Source organism: Oryza glaberrima, chromosome 2 (genome assembly GCF_000147395.1).
Source record: "Oryza glaberrima chromosome 2, OglaRS2, whole genome shotgun sequence".
Classification (NCBI taxonomy): domain Eukaryota; kingdom Viridiplantae; phylum Streptophyta; class Magnoliopsida; order Poales; family Poaceae; genus Oryza; species Oryza glaberrima.
The window spans coordinates 33693199-33712682 of record NC_068327.1 but is presented as its reverse complement, the minus strand read 5'-3'; the positions used below and the strand labels follow the sequence as shown (position 1 = coordinate 33712682).

General features: G+C 41.0%; 3 protein-coding genes across 5 annotated transcripts; 2 read left to right on the top strand and 1 right to left on the bottom strand.

Annotated features, from left to right (window-relative positions):
* The first annotated feature begins 74 nt into the window (after nt 1–74).
* LOC127764787 (disease resistance protein PIK6-NP-like) lies at nt 75–7950 on the top strand. Of its 3 annotated transcripts, XM_052289701.1 has the most exons (5): nt 217–1083; nt 1248–1322; nt 2136–3213; nt 4158–4889; nt 5224–7950. In XM_052289701.1, exons 3-5 carry the CDS (start codon nt 2200–2202, stop codon nt 7216–7218), a joined length of 3741 nt encoding a protein of 1246 aa, XP_052145661.1. In that variant the 5' UTR covers nt 217–1083; nt 1248–1322; nt 2136–2199; the 3' UTR covers nt 7219–7950. The 3 variants fall into 3 exon arrangements, with proteins under 3 accessions (XP_052145663.1, XP_052145661.1, XP_052145662.1); XM_052289703.1 differs by lacking the exons at nt 217–1083; nt 1248–1322 and adding an exon at nt 75–210; XM_052289702.1 differs by lacking the exon at nt 1248–1322.
* A 1173-nt stretch (nt 7951–9123) lies between these two features.
* On the top strand, nt 9124–17988 carry LOC127762697 (protein LUTEIN DEFICIENT 5, chloroplastic). The gene is made up of 21 exons (XM_052287167.1): nt 9124–9530; nt 10221–10392; nt 10471–10616; nt 10719–10986; nt 11071–11147; nt 12029–12599; nt 12683–12896; nt 12980–13051; nt 13140–13250; nt 13332–13523; nt 13626–13787; nt 13872–13967; nt 14048–14149; nt 14288–14320; nt 14417–14497; nt 14579–14661; nt 15303–15434; nt 16703–16763; nt 16996–17061; nt 17139–17393; nt 17841–17988. The coding sequence occupies exons 6-20, from the start codon at nt 12304–12306 to the stop codon at nt 17352–17354; spliced, it is 1917 nt and encodes a 638-aa protein (XP_052143127.1). The 5' UTR covers nt 9124–9530; nt 10221–10392; nt 10471–10616; nt 10719–10986; nt 11071–11147; nt 12029–12303; the 3' UTR covers nt 17355–17393; nt 17841–17988.
* LOC127762699 (uncharacterized) lies at nt 17871–19177 on the bottom strand. The gene is made up of 5 exons (XM_052287169.1): nt 18852–19177; nt 18556–18732; nt 18380–18449; nt 18218–18289; nt 17871–18085 (listed from the first exon to the last, which is right to left on the bottom strand). The coding sequence occupies exons 1-5, from the start codon at nt 19113–19115 to the stop codon at nt 18030–18032; spliced, it is 639 nt and encodes a 212-aa protein (XP_052143129.1). The 5' UTR covers nt 19116–19177; the 3' UTR covers nt 17871–18029.
* Nucleotides 19178–19484: the final 307 nt, after the last annotated feature.

Genomic DNA, 19484 nt, shown 5'->3' with positions numbered 1-19484 from the left:
GCGCCGAATTCGCAGTGTCCGCACATCTCCTCCTCCCCCGTCCTCTCCAAACCCCAAACCCTATCTCAACCCCCGAGGCAGGCGCCCCCATGCACTTGTAAGTCGATTGGATGTCCTGTCCCAGAAGACAAATCGAGCGAGGAGGCGGAGGAGGACGAAGGGAAGCGGATCCTAGGGCTTCAACCATGGATCGGCATCCCCCATTTCAAGGTACTATACTACTCCATTATAGTAGTAGTGCTTTTGCATCTTAGAAAAAAAAAATCTGTTCATTAGCCATTGAGAGCTTCTGAACTTGTTGATTCCGTTCCAACTCCAACTGTGAGTTTCAGTTCAGGTCATCCCCTGATTTTCACTATGCCAATTCTCTGAAACAACTTTACCACTGTCACATGAACACACTGAACACAGTTTGGTGTAGACGTGTAGTGAAGAATGTAGCATATATACCTTCATTACTAGTTATGCAAGGTAGAAGTGTTCTAAAGTACTGTATCATTTTTATGTACTAATTAATTAAGTTTAATAAAAACTTTCATTATCTAAAAATAAATGACTATTACTAGTTCGGTACTCACTTCATTTTATATTATAAGACGTTTTGATTTTTTTCACAGACAACTTTATTTTAAGTTTGATTATACTTATAAAAAATTGGCAAACATATATAATTTTCATATATATATTTTTTACACTAATAGTGCAAAGGGAGCACGTTTAAATGCATTGTACTTCCTTAAAAAAACCATATAACTTTTACAGACGAATCTGGACAAATGCATATCTAAATTCATCCTCCATAATTGATTATTTTGCGAGGAGAGAGTACAATGGGTTGGTGCGCTTTGTCCTTGGACCCTACAATAATGATGATTGTTTCTTTAACACATGGGCTATGTTTATCCCTTCCTGAGCACTGACTACCGAGGCACCGAGTGTGAGCGGCAACGGCGGTCAGGGAGCAGGCGTGGCTCGTCGGCGAGCGGCTACAGGCAACGGTGCCTTGGCGTCAGGCATCCGCCGTCTCTCACCTCAAGCTTGCGGCCTCTGCGACCACCCTCTCATAGTCATAGGCCACAAAAGGTGTAGTAGTGCTACGTACATTTCGAGCAGTTTCTTTCAGATTGTTTGTTTTTGAGCTTCTAATTTTGGTATGCATTAGATAGTGATGAAAGCCTGAATTATTGGAATTTTGGTGTTGGTACTCACACTCTCACAGTCAGAACATACTCCTATATATTTTGCAGCACATTTGCCTTGTGCGTGCTGTTCGTCTGTTCCACTTGTGAAGATTATAGATTCACCCCTGTTCACAGATTCAGGTACTGCCAATTGCCTGGATGAACACCAGTCCATTTGCTCTCTTTCGCCTTACATTTTTTTTCTCTGCATTGTACTAGCAGCCGTAGCTCGAAAGCCTCGAATATCATTCCTTTTCAAGATATTATATTTATGGAATATAATTCACTTTTAAGATGCCTTGATGGTGAAATAGTAGACATGTGAGACTCCAAATCTCGTCCTAAAAGAGCATGGAGGTAAAAAAGAAAAAGGTAGACATCGCTATTGTAGACATGGAGAGCTGGAATACGATTACTTTCAAGATATTATATTCAATGAGCATTCATTCTTACACATATGCCACAAAGGTAAAAAAAAAAAGAGAGAGAGAGAGAGAGAGAAAAGAAGCCAAGTTCTTTCTTCTACTATCATTTAGGTTGAGTTCGTTTGTTAAGGTTCCCAACCTACGATTCCTCGTTTCCCGCGTGCACGATTCCCAAACTACTAAACGGTATGCTTTTTAAAATATTTCGTAGAAAAATTGCTTTAAAAAATCATATTAATCTATTTTTTAAGTTGTTTAGCTAATACTCAATTAATCATGCATTAATTTGCCGCTCCTTTTTAGTGGAAGTCATCTGAAAGGATCAAAGGAAGCAACACCAAGTCCTTATTTCGACTCCGACTCTCTCACTCTCGCCATTTATTCTTTTCTTTCTGTTATTTTAAAAGTTGCTACTTTAGCTTCAGCCACGTGAATTCTTGATATTTCATTATTTTTTTCTCATCAAACAATAGCATCTTCTTCTGGAAATCGAATTCAGGGCTTATATGTTGCTTATTCTGATATATAGGTCTGTCACGAGGCGTATGATCATCAACTCTGCCACAAAATCCATTCAAAAATAGAACAGAGCAATGGAGGCGACGGCGCTGAGTGTGGGCAAATCCGTGCTGAATGGAGCGCTTGGCTACGCAAAATCTGCATTTGCTGAGGAGGTGGCCTTGCAGCTTGGTATCCAGAAAGACCACACATTTGTTGCAGATGAGCTTGAGATGATGAGGTCTTTCATGATGGAGGCGCATGAGGAGCAAGATAACAGCAAGGTGGTCAAGACTTGGGTGAAGCAAGTCCGTGACACTGCCTATGATGTTGAGGACAGCCTCCAGGATTTCGCTGTTCATCTTAAGAGGCCATCCTGGTGGCGATTTCCTCGTACGCTGCTCGAGCGGCACCGTGTGGCCAAGCAGATGAAGGAGCTTAGGAACAAGGTCGAGGATGTCAGCCAGAGGAATGTGCGGTACCACCTCATCAAGGGCTCTGCCAAGGCCACCATCAATTCCGCTGAGCAATCTAGCGTTATTGCTACAGCCATATTCGGCATTGACGATGCAAGGCGTGCCGCAAAGCAGGACAATCAGAGAGTGGATCTTGTCCAACTAATCAACAATGAGGATCAGGACCTTAAAGTGATCGCGGTCTGGGGAACAAGTGGTGATATGGGCCAAACAACAATAATCAGGGCGGTTTACGAGAACCCAGATGTCCAAATCAGATTCCCTTGCTGTGCGTGGGTAAGGGTGATGCATCCTTTCAGTCCAAGAGACTTTGTCCAGACCTTGATGAATCAGCTTCATGCAACCCAAGGGGTTGAAGCTCTGTTGGAGAAAGAGAAGACAGAACAAGATTTAGCTAAGGAATTCAATGAACATGTCAATGATAGGAAGTGTCTAATTGTGCTTAATGACCTATCCACCATTGAAGAGTGGGACCAGATTAAGAAATGCTTCCAAAACTGCAAGAAAGGAAGCCGAATCATAGTGTCAAGCACTCAAGTTGAAGTTGCAAGCTTATGTGCAGGGCAAGAAAGCCAAGCCTCAGAGCTAAAGCAATTGTCTGCTGATCAGACCCTTTACGCATTCTACGACAAGGTAATATACTCACTCTTCAAGCATACCTCTCGATATCATTTTTAATTCAGTTATACCTTTAGATAATTTCTAATTCAATTGTGTAGGCTAGTTGAAGTGCATGGGAGTTACCATCCCATTAGAAAAACATGACCTAAGTGCCCCCTCTAGTTCTTTCTCTCATTTGTATTTTGGGAATACATGCACTCAGCATTTTAAGACTGCAGCCACAAATATATGTATTTGGATTTGTCAAAACAAATATGTATGCTAGAAAAAGAAATGGTCTAATACAGGCTTACAAGTAAGACAAAGATGCAAAAAAGGGCAACTAAATTCATATTGATTCCCTCATCTGCCACTGTGATTGCTGGCATCCATTCATATTCAGCAGCCTTAAATTCTAATCCATTTCTTGTTCCAATGTTGGCTAACGGTCAATGCTAATGAAAGTAGAACAGATGGTATTGAAGGGAAAATATTGGATACCGAAATTGACTAACAGATTGAGCCACAAAATTGTACAAGTATGTAATTTAGCACAAGTCCTCTTTGCACAATTAAAATTATGAAGCTCCTATTTTACAAATAATTTTGATATGGAGAATTTGATCTCATATCCAATTAGCACAGTTTATTTAATTTGGAGATTTATTTCCTCTATCTGAGAGAGATGGTTGTAAAATGGGCTAATCTAGCAAATGTATCCTCTCATACTTTGGATAAAATGTAGTGTACTTATCCCATTCTTTCAAAGTTAAATTAATACATATCATCATATTAAACAATCAGATACTTAAGTTTCTCAAATTAGGATTCAAAAACTAAGGTTTATACTAGACTGCAAAGTAATGAAAGGAATTATTATTATTGTTATTGCTGCTGTTGTTGAAAACATGGCTAAACACTGTCCATGAAAAGTTAAGGTTAAAAGTTGTTCTTAATCATTGCTCTGTTTTGTTTAGGGTTCCCAAAATGGAGAGGGCTCAATGAAGCCAGTGTCTATCTCGAATGATACAGTGGCCCATGGTGAGATTATAGATGATCAATCTATGGATGCTGATGAGAAGAAGGTGGTTAGAAAAAGTCTTACTCGCATTAGGACGAGTGTTGGTGCTTCGGAGGAATCGCAACTTATTGGGCGAGAGAAAGAAATGTCTGAAATAATAGACTTAATTTTAAAAGACAATAGCCAGCAGGTTCAGGTGATCTCTGTGTGGGGAATGGGTGGCCTTGGAAAAACCACCCTAGTTGGAGGTGTTTATCAAAGCCCAAAGCTGAGCGACAAGTTTGACAAGTATGTTTTTGTCACAATCATGCGTCCTTTCAATCTTGTAGAGCTCCTTAGGAGCTTGGCTGGGCGACTACATGAAGGATCTTCTAAGAAAGAAGAACTGGTAGAAAATAGAGTCAGCAGTAAGAAATCACTAGCATCGATGGAGCTTGACCAGTTGACTAAGCAATTGGAAAGGCTTTTAGAAAAGAAAAGAAGCTTGATTGTTCTGGATGATTTCTCAGATACCTCAGAATGGGACCAGATAAAACCAATGTTATTCCCCCTGTTGGAAAAGACAAGCCTAATCATTGTGACTACAAGAAAAGAAAATATTGCCAATCATTGCTCAGGGAAAAATGGAACTGTGCACAACCTTCAAGTTCTTAAACCTAATGATGCACTGTGCCTCTTGAGTGAGAAGGTAATATAGGCGTGCTCCATTTCTCTTGGTTTGATATTCTTTATTCATTTGAGTAATCCAATCAAGATGATATTTGTGCACACAGAAATAGCATACACACGATGCATATACAATTTAATCTGTTCTCACAACAATAGCGGGTTGGGTAAAAAAACAACCATAGCGATGCACTTCCTAAAATGACCTGCATTGGATGGATGTTAGATGTGACTTTGTTTTGGTATGTGACGGTGGTCTTCATTCCCTAGTTTTAATAGTAAAGACATATTTCTAAACTTAATTATTTTTTTGTTTTACTTAGAGCACAATAAAGCTTAAATTGTATCAATGTCAGGTATTTGAGAAGGCTACATATTTAGATGAGCAGAAGAATCCTGAGTTGGTTAAAGAAGCAAAACAAATCCTAAAGAAGTGTGATGGACTCCCCCTTGCGATAGTTGTCATAGGTGGATTCTTGGCAAACCGACCAAAGACCCCAGAAGAGTGGAGAAAATTGAACGAGAATATCAGTGCTGAGTTGGAAATGAATCCAGAGCTTGGAATGATAAGAACCGTCCTTGAAAAAAGCTATGATGGTTTACCCTACCATCTCAAGTCATGTTTTTTATATCTGTCCATTTTTCCTGAAGACCAGATCATTAGTCGAAGGCGTTTGGTGCATCGGTGGGCAGCAGAAGGTTACTCAACTGCGGCCCATGGGAAGTCTGCCGTTGAAATAGCTAACGACTACTTCTTGGAACTCAAGAATAGAAGCATGATTTTACCATTCCAGCAATCAGCTCGCAGCAGGAAATCAATTGACTCTTGCAAAGTCCATGATCTCATCCGTGACATCGCCATCTCAAAGTCAATGGAGGAAAACCTTGTTTTTAGGCTGGAGGAAGGCTGCAGCTCGTACATCCATGGCGCAATTCGTCATCTTGCTATAAGTAGAAACTGGAAGGGAGATAAGGATGAATTCAAGGGCATAGTGGACCTGTCCCGAATACGATCGCTATCTCTGTTTGGGTATTGGGAGCCATTTTTCGTTTCTAGCAAGATGAGGTTTATACGAGTGCTCGACTTTGAAGGGACTAGAGGTCTAAAATATCATCACCTTGATCAGATTTGGAAGCTTATTCACTTAAAGTTCCTTTCTCTCCGAGGATGCGCTGGTATTGATCTACTGCCAGATTTTTTGGGCAACCTGAGGCAACTCCAGATGCTAGACATCAGAGGTACATATGTAGAGGCTTTGCCAAAAACTATCATCAAGCTGCAGAAGCTACAGTACATCCATGTTGGGCTCAAAAGAGACTATGTAACGGGGATAAAGGATGATTTAATAGAGAGGTGTTGTAAAGTGGGGTATCTATGTGCAACATGTTGCCTTCCTCTTCTTCGGGACATTGATGGCCCTCTCCATAAGGCCCTTACCAGGCGTGATGCATGCACTTTCGCTTGCTGCGTGAAATTCCCATCTCTCATGAGGGGAGTATATGAAGAAAATGGCACTATGGTGCCAAAGGGGATCAGAAAGCTGAAAGACTTGTACACACTAAGGGACGTGAATATCGGAAGGGGAAATGCCATCCTACGAGACATCGGAATGCTCACAGGATTACACAAGTTAGGAGTGGCTGGCATCAACAAGAAGAATGGAAGATCGTTTAGGTTGGCCATTTCCAACCTCGGCAAGCTGGAATCACTGTCTGTGAGTTCAGCAGGGATGTCGGGTTTGTGTGGTTGCTTGGATGATATATCCTCGCCTCCGGAAAACCTGCAGAGCCTCAAGCTATACGGCAATCTGAAAACGTTGCCGGAATGGATCAAGGAGCTCCAGCATCTCGTGAAGCTAAAACTAGTGGGCGCTAGGCTATTGGAGCACGATGTTGCTATGGAATTCCTTGGGAAACTACCGAAGCTGGAAATTCTAGTGATTTCACCGTTTCAGGGTGAAGAATTTCATTTCAAGCCTCCACAGACTGGAACTGCTTTTGGAAGCCTCAGGGTGCTCAAGCTTGCAGATTTATGGTACACCAAATCAGTTAAGTTTGAGGAAGGAACAATGCTCAAACTTGAGCGGCTGCAGGTCCAAGGGCTAATAAAAAATGAAATTGGGTTTTCTGGGCTAGAGTTTCTCCTAAACATCAACGAAGTCCAGCTCAGAGTTGAGTTTCACTTCGATGAGAAAAGGATAAGAGCAGCGCGCGCGGCGGGCGCTGATTATGAGACTGCCCGGGCGGAAGAGGAACAGGAAGCAAGGCGCAAGGAAGGTGAACTCAAGAAAAAAATCCGGGAACAGCTTGCTCGGAATCCAAACCAACCTATTTTAACTGAGCTCCCTTAGAGTTACTTTGCCGTGCTCCATACCATCGCACTCCCTCCGTTTATAAATATTTAACGCCATTAACTTTTTTAAATATGTTTGACCACTTATCTTATTCAAAAAATTTTAATAATTATTAATTCTTTTCCAATCATTTGATTCATTGTTAAATATACTTATATGTATGCATATAGTTTTATATATTTCACAAAAAAATTTTGAATAAGACGAACGGTCAAACATGTGCTAAAAAGTCAACGGTGTCAAATATTTAGAAACGGAGGGAGTATATTATAGTGGATTGTACTATCGATCCAACAATTCAGATTAACTCTATACTAATGAACTTATAGCATGGGTAGTATACATAGGTAGTATAGTATAGTATAAGGGTATTCATTTTGCAAGTTAGCCGTTATCTGCTGCTGAGACGTGCTGGAGTAGTGTTGTTGTTGGTGGTGTTGATGACCTAAAATGTTTGCTTGTTTCTATCAAGTTCTCCAGAATGTAGTATGTACTGTATCTTCCTTGTTGATTTTTGTCCATAAGCGGATTGCATTATTTGTATATGATCCAATCAACAATAAACGGTGTTGCATTTTGTTCCTAAAGGCTCTTGTCTGACCAGTCATCTCTCCATGCTGTTCTTCGGGCACTGGTCATGGTTAAATCACAGTTCACCGCAACTTATTTTCTGTAGACTTATTCTGAAATACTGAGAAATTGAAATGTAGTAACTATTGTCTGTAAACTTCTTAATTGGTCCTTATGTGAATGAAATCATGTAGTAATAGATCGACATGCTTTCTCGTTTTTCTTTTGCAGTCGATATCTCTAGTCAGTATCTACAGAAGAAGAACCAATGCAGTTAAAAAAGATGTCTATTGTCCCATTTCATTCACACAAGATTTCAGTGTTACAGTGGCTGACAAAGCTGACTGTGCTCTATGTTCATGCTACTCCATTTTGTAAATATATGCAGATATGACAACGCAATCCATGGGCATTTATCTGCTGGATTGTAATTCCTAGCTGTACTAAAATTTGATATTTGAGTCCGAACTCTGAAGGCCTTTATATCATCCTGTATAGCAGGTAGATGCAGTTTTAAAGCCAACATTAACATTTGCACAAATAATTGTACTTGAAGATGTGGGGCGATGGCTGCAAGACTTCTGCAGGATGTCAAGCTATAGCATGAGATTTGGATATGAACTAATACTGCCCGGTTGATGTTGTACCCCACTTTTTCTTATGAATGGTACACACCGATGTTGTACTATTGAACTACATTGCCATTGTTCTTCTGGAGATATACATACAGTATTATATTTTGACAAGTTCGGCAATATGGATTGTATTCGTTCTCTGCAAAGTCTGTTCGACCGCTACTAAGGCTAAGGCCATTACCAACCCAACATACTAGACATAGTTTCCATAAACTCCACATCATCAATAAACTAGTATTAGATACTACTCTTCCAATGCAAACACCACTATTCCATACTTAAATTTAATGCTACTTATCTCACATAATGTCTTGGATGTTGTGTAGAAACCATGTCTCATGCAAGACATGATTTTCTCATCTTTTCTCATTTATTCACTTGCCACATTATTTTTCATACTAGGTGGCAGCTTATTTAATACTATGGGCACCATTCTAATCATTGGGTTGGGAATGGCCTAAGTCACTCCACCTCTTCGCACGAAAAACGATGTTACACATCAGCATATGATTAATTAGGTATAAGTCTAAACATTTTAAACAATAGATTAATATGATGTTTAATGCAACTTTTCTATTGAATTTTTTTAAAAAAAACACACTGTTTAAAAGTTTAGGAAGCGTGCATGTGAAAAACTGATGAGTAGAAATTGGGAAAATGAGGTAAATAAATTAATTTACAGCGATCATAACCAGGGGCCTTTTTGAAAAACCGCCTTCTCCTTCGCTTGATCGCTTCCCGTCGTCCCCTCCGATTCGATCGCGCATTTCGTCGAACACCCATGGCGCCCTCCCACGAAACCAAGTTCGAAGGAATCCTTCCTCCACTCGCTCCAGCTCGCTGCATCTGCATCTGCAACTGATCTCCTTCTCCTCCTCCGTCTTCTCCGAACCCGAAACCCCCTATCTCCTCCCACCCGCAGGCTGTACGGTCTGGCGCGACTCCCATGGCGTCTCTCCACGTAACCGCCGTCGAGCCAGGTGCCCATGGACCCCATGAACTTCTAGATTACTTCAACGATGCGGTTCGAGCGAGGAGGCGGTGGAGGACGAAGGGAATAGCATCCTAGGGCTTCAACGATGGATCCATCTCCTTCATTCCAAGGTACTCCTGCATTACTGCTTTTGCTGTGTCTGCTACAAAATCTGGTGGGTGTGGTCGATTTGGTGCTCCGATTTAGCTATTGTTTGGATCACGGCAAAAATCTGTGTGCATTTGCACTTCGGATCAGTAATAACACATGCTGGGCAAATTAATACTCCCTCCATCCCAAAATATTTGACGCCGTTGACTTTTTTAGAAATGTTTGGCCGTTCGTATTATTTTAAAAATTTAAGTAATTATTAATTCTTTTTCTTTCATTTGATTCATTGTTAAACATATCTTTTTATGTATACATATAGTTTTACATATTTCACAAAAGTTTTTAAATAAGATGAATGGTCAAATATGTTTAAAAAAGTCAACTGCGTCATATATTTAGAGACGGAGGGAGTAATTGCTTACAAAAGTGTGCGAGTAGTTTGATTTGTGCAGTATGCCTGCTCGTTAATTTGGCTTTTCTTCCATTAGTTGATTTGCGTGTGCGTAACCAAATGTACTCGTTAACAATTTTCTTTGCTTCAAGCTTCTGCGCCACCACTAGTGCGCACTAGTTCCACTCGTGTCGAATCAACGTTGCAGTGCTAGATCCTTTTAGCCATTGAGCTTCTGAACATGTTGTTTATGTTGCAACAGCAACTGTTAAATTTTACTGACATTCCCTGATGTGTTCACTGTGCCAATTCTCTGTAGAGGTTATTATTATTTAAAAACAGTCTGGGAGGGACTTTAGTGTAACTACCAACAGATGTTGCACACTTTCTGTACTTGGATATGGGATCCAATTCTACCCATGTCCACAATCAGATCAGGCGTATGTGGAAAAGGTATCAATTTCAATGAGAAAACTGTCTCACACTCGAAGGTACATAATCACTGTATTTGGCTTTCCAAGTTTCCGGACGTCTTAACCTGTTCCTAAAGCTACTATTGTCCCCTTCAGGTGATGTCCTCTTCAGGTGATTAATGGTTCAGGAGGAAAGCATTATCTGAAGGCTAGCTGATTTGCCCAAGGCTCCAAGCTGCAGGATGCTTATCGACATGCGCCGTGTTCCTTCGGTTACCAATTAGAAATTTGTTTTAAAAAAGGTGAAACACATACAGATGGCTTTCTTTTCTCCACGACATGATTGATTCCACCTTGAAGATAACATAAAATTGCCTCTCTATTTCCGCTCCATTTATTATTAGGAAGAATACAAAGTTGTAGCCTTGTGAAAACTACTTTTCTTCTGGCTGCATTCGATGACTTGGATGATGGAAATGGACGTGCCAATGTCTTCCTTCGAAAACTTGCAAAGAGTTGCATTGGAATCATCTCTTCAGAGAGCCCCCCATGCTCTTGTACAGTTTGTACTAGAAGAGGCTGCACTTGGATTCATCTCATCTGAATGTTCAATTGGAGCTGCAGCTGATAGGATATGGAGACCGTTTCCTGTGTTATACTACTACCTATCAGGTACATGATCTTCCTTTGATCATCTCAAAATGAAAAAAATAAAATGCGAACCTCTTATGATTGTTTTACACGTTGCCATCGCAGTTATGCTACAGCGTGTTCCAATTTTATACTCTGGCAACAACATCCAACTCCAGGACAATTGCTGTTTGCACTTGAAGGTAGAAAAATGCCATTACCGTCCAATTCACGGTATCTTGAAGCCCCAACCGCCGCCACACGAAAACCTGCACTTTCTGTCGGTATATCAAATTTACTATGATATACTCTGCAGTTGTCGTCCCTATTCTGTCATTCTGATTTCCCATACTTCACTGCACAGTCTTTTGGTAGTACAATTTCCAAAGAAAATCTTGCTCCTATTTACTACTAGCTCGATCCCAAAATATAGAAGATTTTGAGCCTGTTTGGGGAGTTTCTAGCTACTGCAGCTTCTCTCAGAATCAGAAGCTCCCTCAAATGGTTTAGATTTTGGTCCAGATTCTGAGAAGCTGTAGTTGTAGAATCCAGAAATGAACTAGAAGTCAGAAGCTGAAAAACCCAGCTTTTTCAGCAGAAGTTGGCTACCAACCAGTTGCTTCTCAGAATTTTAAGCTCCCCCAAACAGGCCCTTTGGGTGGACGTGATATATCCTACCTTTTATGGATTTATTTTTTTAAGTCTGTTTAGATTTATAGTCCTAAGATATGTCATATTTACCCAAAATCACTTATATTTTGAGATGAATGAAGTATAAGTACTCCTTCCTTCTCTAAATATTTGACGCCGTTGACTTTTTTAAACATGTTTGACTATTCGTCTTATTCAAAAACTTTTATGAAATATGTAAAACTATATATATACATAAAAGTATATTTAGCAATGAATCAAATGACATGAAAAGAATTAATAATTACTTAAATTTTTTGAATAAGACGAACAATCAAACATGTTTAAAAAATCAACGGTATTAAATATTTAGGGACGGAGGGAGTATAAGATAAAACTACTAATCCATATAGTATGTTTTATCTGTTGAGACTGATCCTAGCTGCCAATTCAGTTATGTTCATTGTAGCAACGGAGAAGAAGAGAGGGATGCTACAAAGATTCCGTCTCTGAAGATTCCGTTACACACTCTAGTAGCATCTCCGGAGGATGGCTTGGTCGTCTTGTCTGGTTGGCCGGCCGGGAGTCGCGCGCGCGGGAAAGGCAGCTCAACAAACGGAGGAGCAGGCCCCACGTCCACCACCACCTCATCCTCCACCTCCACCATTGATTTCCTCGCGCCACTCCACTCACTCCATCACTCCACTCCACCACTGAGGAGCTCTCGCGATGAGCTCAGCGACGTCAGTGAGTGCCTCTGCCATGGCGGCTACCTCCTCTGCGGCCGCTGCTGCTGCTCCTCCGTGCCGCTTACTCGGCTCCGGCCAGGCACACCTGCGCCTTCCTCCTCCTGCTGCTTCAGGTCGTCGCCGTCTGCTCCTCCGCTGCTCCGCGTCCGGCGGCAACAACGGGAAAGGCGGTGGTGGCGACGGCTCCGACCCGATTCTTGAGGAGCGGCGGCGGCGCCGCCAGGCTGAGCTGGCGGCGCGCATTGCGTCCGGCGAGTTCACCGCCCAAGGCCCCGCGTCAGTGCTCATCCTCTCTCACGTTGCGGGCGCCTTCCCTCCGTTGATGATCTGATGGAGAGCTCCCTCTCTTTTTTTTTCAGGTGGATTGCTCCCCTCGCGGCGGGGCTGGCCAAGCTCGGCCGACCGGGGGAGCTAGCCGCCGCGCTGCTCACCAAGGTCGCCGGTGGCGGCGGACCGGAGATACCGCAGGCGGTGGGGTCTATGAGTGCGGTGACAGGGCAGGCTTTCTTCATCCCGCTCTATGATCTCTTCCTCGCCTACGGCGGCATCTTTCGCCTCAATTTCGGCCCTAAGGTGATGCGACCAATTGTCTAAACTTTGTTATTATTGTGTTATTATTGATGGTCTAAACTTTGTTCTTTTCTTGTTTTCCCCAGTCTTTCCTCATTGTCTCTGATCCAGCTATAGCTAAGCACATCCTGAGGGACAACTCCAAGGCTTATTCCAAGGTTTTGTGTTGTCCAATTTTGAATGTAGACGTGTTCTAGGCTGTGCTCCGGAAATTAACGGCGTGCATTTTGAATGTGGTGGGTGCAGGGTATTCTGGCAGAAATTTTAGAGTTTGTGATGGGTACGGGTTTGATCCCTGCTGATGGGGAGATTTGGCGTGTTAGGAGGCGCGCCATTGTACCAGCAATGCACCAGAAGGTTCTACATCATTTTTCTACCAGGTTTAGCATGATTTGTTCTTCGGAATGTAATTCAACTCATCCGAATTTCGCTTTGCAGTACGTTACCGCTATGATAAGTCTCTTCGGAGAAGCTTCGGATCGGCTCTGCCAGAAGTTGGACAAGGCAGCATCGGATGGAGAGGATGTGGAGATGGAATCTTTGTTCTCTCGACTAACACTGGATGTCATTGGGAAGGCAGTCTTCAATTATGATTTCGACTCATTGTCTTACGATAATGGAATAGTTGAGGTTAGTATTCAGTCTTGTACTGTAATTTTGGAATTCATTATACATTCTATTTGTTCATGTTTGTTTTCTTAAAATTTTACCTTTTTTTGGATTGATGATCAGGCAGTGTATGTGACACTGCGAGAAGCAGAAATGCGGAGCACTTCTCCTATACCAACTTGGGAAATACCCATATGGAAAGATATTTCCCCGCGGCAGAAGAAGGTCAATGAAGCTCTTGCACTGATAAATAAGACTCTTGATGAACTAATTGACATATGCAAGGTGAACTTTTCTTATGTTCTGACCTTATTATAATTTTTTTTTAAAAAAACAAGTCTGTTAGATTGGCTGCTGTTACTCTTGCAGAGATTGGTTGAGGAAGAAGATCTGCAGTTTCATGAAGAATACATGAATGAGCAAGACCCCAGTATCCTCCACTTTCTTTTGGCATCTGGAGATGATGTACGGTGTACCTGCAGTTTAAAATATTATAGATCTCCAAACATTCTGGTCCTCACATTGCTTCAATTTGTCTTCATTAGGTCTCCAGCAAGCAACTCCGTGATGATCTGATGACAATGCTCATTGCTGGCCATGAGACCTCCGCAGCAGTCTTGACATGGACATTTTATCTTCTATCTAAGGTATCAGTATGTTCCGTAGCTGTTCCCAAAAGAAAATATGTTCAGCAACTCAAATCATTGATGTATTAATGTAGATGCTATATTGTATACGTCAAGCCACTCATATTTTACCTTTCTTTTGGCATTGGTAACTTGCAGTATCCAAATGTAATGGCAAAGCTCCAAGATGAGGTAAAGTCGCTTTTACATTTAAGTTTGTTTTTTTAGAGACACGTGCTTCTACATCTTACAAGTTGCAAATGACTTGTTTCACTCACTTATGGACAGGCTGATACTGTTCTAGGTGACCGTTTACCAACAATTGAGGATGTGAAGAAATTGAAGTATACTACTAGAGTAATTAACGAAGTAAGTGATAAACAGTGCTACCTCATTAAACAATGAGTATGATCACTGAATGAATATGTCATTCAATCACCACTTTTGCAGTCATTGAGACTCTATCCACAGCCACCAGTTTTAATTCGTCGCTCTATTGAGGAGGATACGCTGGGAGGGTACCCAATTGGCCGGTAAAGAAAACTCTAGAAGAACTTATTTCTCAAGTGTAGGAAATTTCTCCTGTAGTCCTGTTGACTGTTGTTACAATTGGAATAGGAAAACAGAAAGATCATGCCTAGTCTCACACCAGTAAAGTTCTGGTGAAACTGAGTCTAAGGGCCTCTTTATTTAGGCTTAAGTTTATTGGTTTAGGATTTTAAGTCAGTTTTTTTGGGGCTTATATGATTTATAAGCCAATGGATTTAAAGTCCTAAGTTTAATGGTGGAGTCATACCTCTATCTCACATAAGCCAAAAAACCTTTTCCAACCTAGCTTTTGTCTTAATAGTGTAACAATGGTTTATGGCTTTAAAAAAACATACGAAAAAGCTGTTTGTTTGTTTAGGCTTAGACTTTTCAGCTCATAAGCTAGCTTATAAGCCTAAACAAAGAGGGCCTAAGATATGTGCAAGTATAAGTTATCTACCCAATCTTTTTTTAGAAGATATCTTCCCAATCTTGTGTGATATATTTTTGTCTTCTGCTTGTATACCATTTCTGGCCATAGCTCTAGGATATTTGATTGTCTGAATTGTTCCTTTTTTAAAAAAATAGTACAAACTTGAACTTCACCTATAATTCTGATAAGATATTTTTTCCCTTTGTTTCCCAGGGGAGAAGACATTTTCATATCCGTGTGGAACCTACATCGTTGCCCAAAGCATTGGGATGATGCAGATGTTTTTAATCCAGAAAGATGGCCTTTGGATGGACCAAATCCAAATGAAACAAACCAAAATTTCAGGTTCCATCTCTATTAATGCTATGAAATGCATTAGCTCTTTATTTGGATGCACCTTATCACTCTAATCCCCCCCCCCCCCCCCCAATTTTATTAGTTTCTGCTTTCTACTACAAAAATCAGTAGACATTTGATTATGCTCGGTATAGTTTTGTTCTTGTTTGACGAGAAGTTTGCATTTTTACATCTACTAACAGTAAGTTATTTGGTCATGCAATGCACCTGTTGTAATTATTCTAGAGATAACAAAAACAAAAACTCTAGCTGATTTTTGTTTCTTTGATGCAAATCATCAAATTTTCTTCATGTGATTCGTATTAATTTAGTGCTAATGCTGGCATGTGCATAGCCACAATCTTAGAAAGTGCATAAGGCAGTCACAACAACATAAAGAAAAATTGGACCTTTTTCTTTTGAAGCAGTAAAGATGAGATAACTGTGATGACTTGATTCCTAAATTTATGGTTTTTGGAGCTAAACCACAGTTTATGACAATCATGTTAAAATGATATTCATATGGCTATAAGCAACATACCAACATGCTATTGTACTTTCAAACTGATAGTGCTTGAAAGTACTTTCAACCTTACCACATATCGCCAGAACTGTAACTGGTTACGCAGAAACAGTACTTGAAATAGTTTTTTTTTTTTTTACTGAAATAGTAATTTTGTATAAACTGATAGTGTGTCGTATAAGTTCCTTACCTGTAGCAAGTGACAATAGTAGAGTATGTCAACAGCAGAACCCTTTGTATGGATCAACAAACATCAGAGGTGCTTTGAACAAAATCCTTACTTGATTAGAAGACGTAACAATTTGTGCCATCCTGAGTTAATGAAGACTTTTGTCTGGACTACAAACTTCTTCCGTGTTGCAGTCTTGCAGGGAGTTGATGCACAGCATAAAACCTGTAACCTGCAAATCATGTTAATTGAAAAACAACCAACGATCATCAACTATAATGTACAGCGAGTCTCCTAGGCATCACAATGGTAATCTGCATTTACTTGGCACATGACATGTCCCATTATTTTGTCAGCTTAGATTGAACTACTGCGGAACACATCTTTCTTTCAAGACAACATCCAAATTATTGATTTTCAGTTGGCATGTCAAACTCTTTAAGCTCCAATATTTGGGTTGTGGTAGCTTTCATTCTATGTATTACGGCTAGCATCCGTTAGCTGTCACTGCCTCACTGGCTAATTTAATATATTTGATGAATCTACATAGCTAAATGGGACTCACATGTTTTGTTGAATTCTCAGTTACTTGCCATTTGGTGGCGGACCAAGGAAATGTGTAGGTGACATGTTTGCCACTTTCGAGGTAATTTGTTTTAGTTTTTTAAGGATTTCTTCTTTTAATTTCAAAATGACATTTTAAGGAAACATAGCAAACTTATATATGGTCCAGTCTTACTGAACCTTGTTGCCTTGAGCCTTCTGTTGTCTACCATAAGGACATTATATCTCATGCCATGATAAATAATGTAGTAATAACTATTGAGCATGCAAGATTCCAACTCTAATAACATGGATATGCCGGAACTTGTATGCAGACTGTGGTGGCAACTGCAATGCTTGTCAGGCGCTTTGATTTTCAAATGGCTCCAGGAGCACCTCCGGTATAATTTCTGTCTGCTTCTTGGTTCTTCATAGTTATCAACATACAGATAATCACTGTGAAGTATCAATATGATAGGTTGAGATGACAACTGGAGCAACGATTCACACAACTGAGGGGTTGAAAATGACTGTTACTCGGAGGACAAAGCCGCCTGTAATTCCAAACCTAGAGATGAAAGTCATTTCTGATTCACCAGAAAACATGAGTTCTACTACATCAATGCCCGTTTCTGCTGCTAGTATTGCTTCCGGAGAAGATCAACAAGGGCAAGTCTCAGCAACTCGAATCTGAGTTATGACAGGCTCAGCATTGCTACGACATACAAATTGAGTATGTTCTTTCTTCTTGGGTCTTCCTGAGATTGAAATATTTATGGTTCCTTCAGCTTATAATATCAGGGTTTTTTTTTTATCTAGAGATTCGTCACATTCGATATGGGTGTTTGTTGATTTTTTTTTTCCATCTATCTTGATTGACCTGTTGTGGTTCTGGGTATAACACATTTCCATCTTTCCTGTTAGTGCTCAGAGGTGTCTAAGGAATAGCCGAATAGGCATATCTCTTGCACCAAATAGGCATATCTCTTGCATCGGCATTCCTATTTTCTTCTGTTAAGTCCTGTTGTTCTATGCATCCTTTGACAATGAAACTTCAATAAGATCACTTTTATATCCATCTTTGAAGCACCTTGGTGGTTTTGTTCTGAAAGATAGCTAGGCATATTCGTTCATCTATGTTGCTGTGGAGACCATTCACTAACGTAAACTTTTTTCACAGACATACAACACTGGAGGTCTGATAGTGTGCTTATTGTACAAAGAAAAGCTCTCCGGTTATTTTCTCAGGCTTATCTTGGTGATTCGCGCTACAACACTCTTACAGATTAGAGATGCCTGCTATTCAAAAACACCATGGCATATATTTACATATATACAACAAGGCCGAAGCATATGGACCACTGCACGTCTAAACCTCCAGCAGGGCTTCCAACTCGCGAAGAACGTCAGCACGGGTAACTATACCTGTTAATAGTGTTTGGAACTCCATTTAGCATGCAACATACTCTGAATTATCAATGTTAAGGATGGTATAAAATCAAGGGGAAAAAATGCAAGCCCTTTTTTTTTCTGTATTGACCACTGCTCAAAACTCACCTATCACTTGTCTGTCCTGATTTACAATTGGTAATATGTGGATCTTCTTCTTTAGCATCAGAGCCGCCGCATCTGTAGATATTGCATATGACTTGTTAGCTTAACTGGTAGCTAAGTTGTAAAATAACCAAAAACATAAGGGTGAAAACAACGATGGATTACCCATTACTGTTTTGTCAGATGGTAGAGTGATGGCTGGAGAGGTCATCACTTCTGCAATCTTCGTCTTTGACTGTTACAAGAAGCAATAGATCAGCACTTGTTTTTGTTGTTGAGTATGTGCGTGAGTGAGAGGGATGCATCATGTATGTGTGTGTGTGAGGAGAAAGAGAGCTGACCCCATGAGAAGCCCTGGCCCGGTCACTCTTGACGATCACTCCAACACATCTGAGGCTGGCATCTATAACTGGGAGACCTGAGACCGTCTCAAAGTGGCACTCAACCTCCTCCAGCGTCTGCTCGGCAGTGGCTACCAGCACAGGCGCCGACATGGCTTCACTCAGGAGCGCCACACGCTGTCAATTCACCAACCATGCAACCAGTTCAGAGTTCAGCAAGATCTTAAGAAGAAGATCGACAGTTGGTGACCTTAAGAAGAAGAAGAATCTATGTATATATGGTGTGATCAGTGCACCTGGTTGTCGGCTTGAGCAGCGGCCTCCTGTGACTGGAGGTAGGCGCGGAGATCGTCGTAGCTGAGCAGGGAGAAGTTCTCCGGCCACTCACCGGAGATGATGGCTTCAGGGTTCTCGTCGATCTCTAGCCGGAGGCTCCCGTCCATGAACGTCGATGCCCGGCACCGGAAGGTTGGTGATCCCCTCCCTCCTTCGATCTTGGTACCATTGATCTTTGCTCCCTTGAGGACGGAGCAGCTCTGGAATGTGTTGATGCAGGCCATTGTATCACTGTGTCTATACTTTTTCTTCCTTAGCTTCTGACTGTTTTTTCTCCTGCAGATCGTAGCCGGAGGCCTTCATTTATAGTGAACTGGATACTTGCGTCTATTGTCAGGGAGCTGAGGTGGATAGGAATGCATGGGAGGTGCTGGCCCACCAATGACTGCTACTGCTCAGATCCTATTGGTGGACTTTGACCTCATCCATGCTCAGATCTTTTTTAATACTCCATTAGTGCTTGTTAGTATCTCATCATCATTTGTTTCTGCTATCAGAGATTCAGAGGTGGCATTTATCATAGTCCATGCATATGGCAAAACTTATGGATCTGCAAATTGCAAGCTGAAGATGACTATTTTGCATATTCTGAG

Coding starts and splice junctions, on each gene's coding strand:
- LOC127764787 (XM_052289703.1), top strand. CDS start 2,200: ATGGAGGCGACGGCGCTGAGTGTGGGCAAATCCGTGCTGAATGGAGCG. Junction 3,214..4,157: donor TTTACGCATTCTACGACAAG/GTAATATACTCA, acceptor TGTTTTGTTTAG/GGTTCCCAAAATGGAGAGGG. Junction 4,890..5,223: donor TGTGCCTCTTGAGTGAGAAG/GTAATATAGGCG, acceptor TATCAATGTCAG/GTATTTGAGAAGGCTACATA.
- LOC127762697 (XM_052287167.1), top strand. CDS start 12,304: ATGAGCTCAGCGACGTCAGTGAGTGCCTCTGCCATGGCGGCTACCTCC. Junction 13,524..13,625: donor ACGATAATGGAATAGTTGAG/GTTAGTATTCAG, acceptor ATTGATGATCAG/GCAGTGTATGTGACACTGCG. Junction 15,435..16,702: donor GAAACAAACCAAAATTTCAG/GTTCCATCTCTA, acceptor TTGAATTCTCAG/TTACTTGCCATTTGGTGGCG.
- LOC127762699 (XM_052287169.1), bottom strand. CDS start 19,115: ATGGCCTGCATCAACACATTCCAGAGCTGCTCCGTCCTCAAGGGAGCA. Junction 18,290..18,379: donor ATCTGACAAAACAGTAATGG/GTAATCCATCGT, acceptor CAATATCTACAG/ATGCGGCGGCTCTGATGCTA. Junction 18,086..18,217: donor TCAGGACAGACAAGTGATAG/GTGAGTTTTGAG, acceptor CACTATTAACAG/GTATAGTTACCCGTGCTGAC.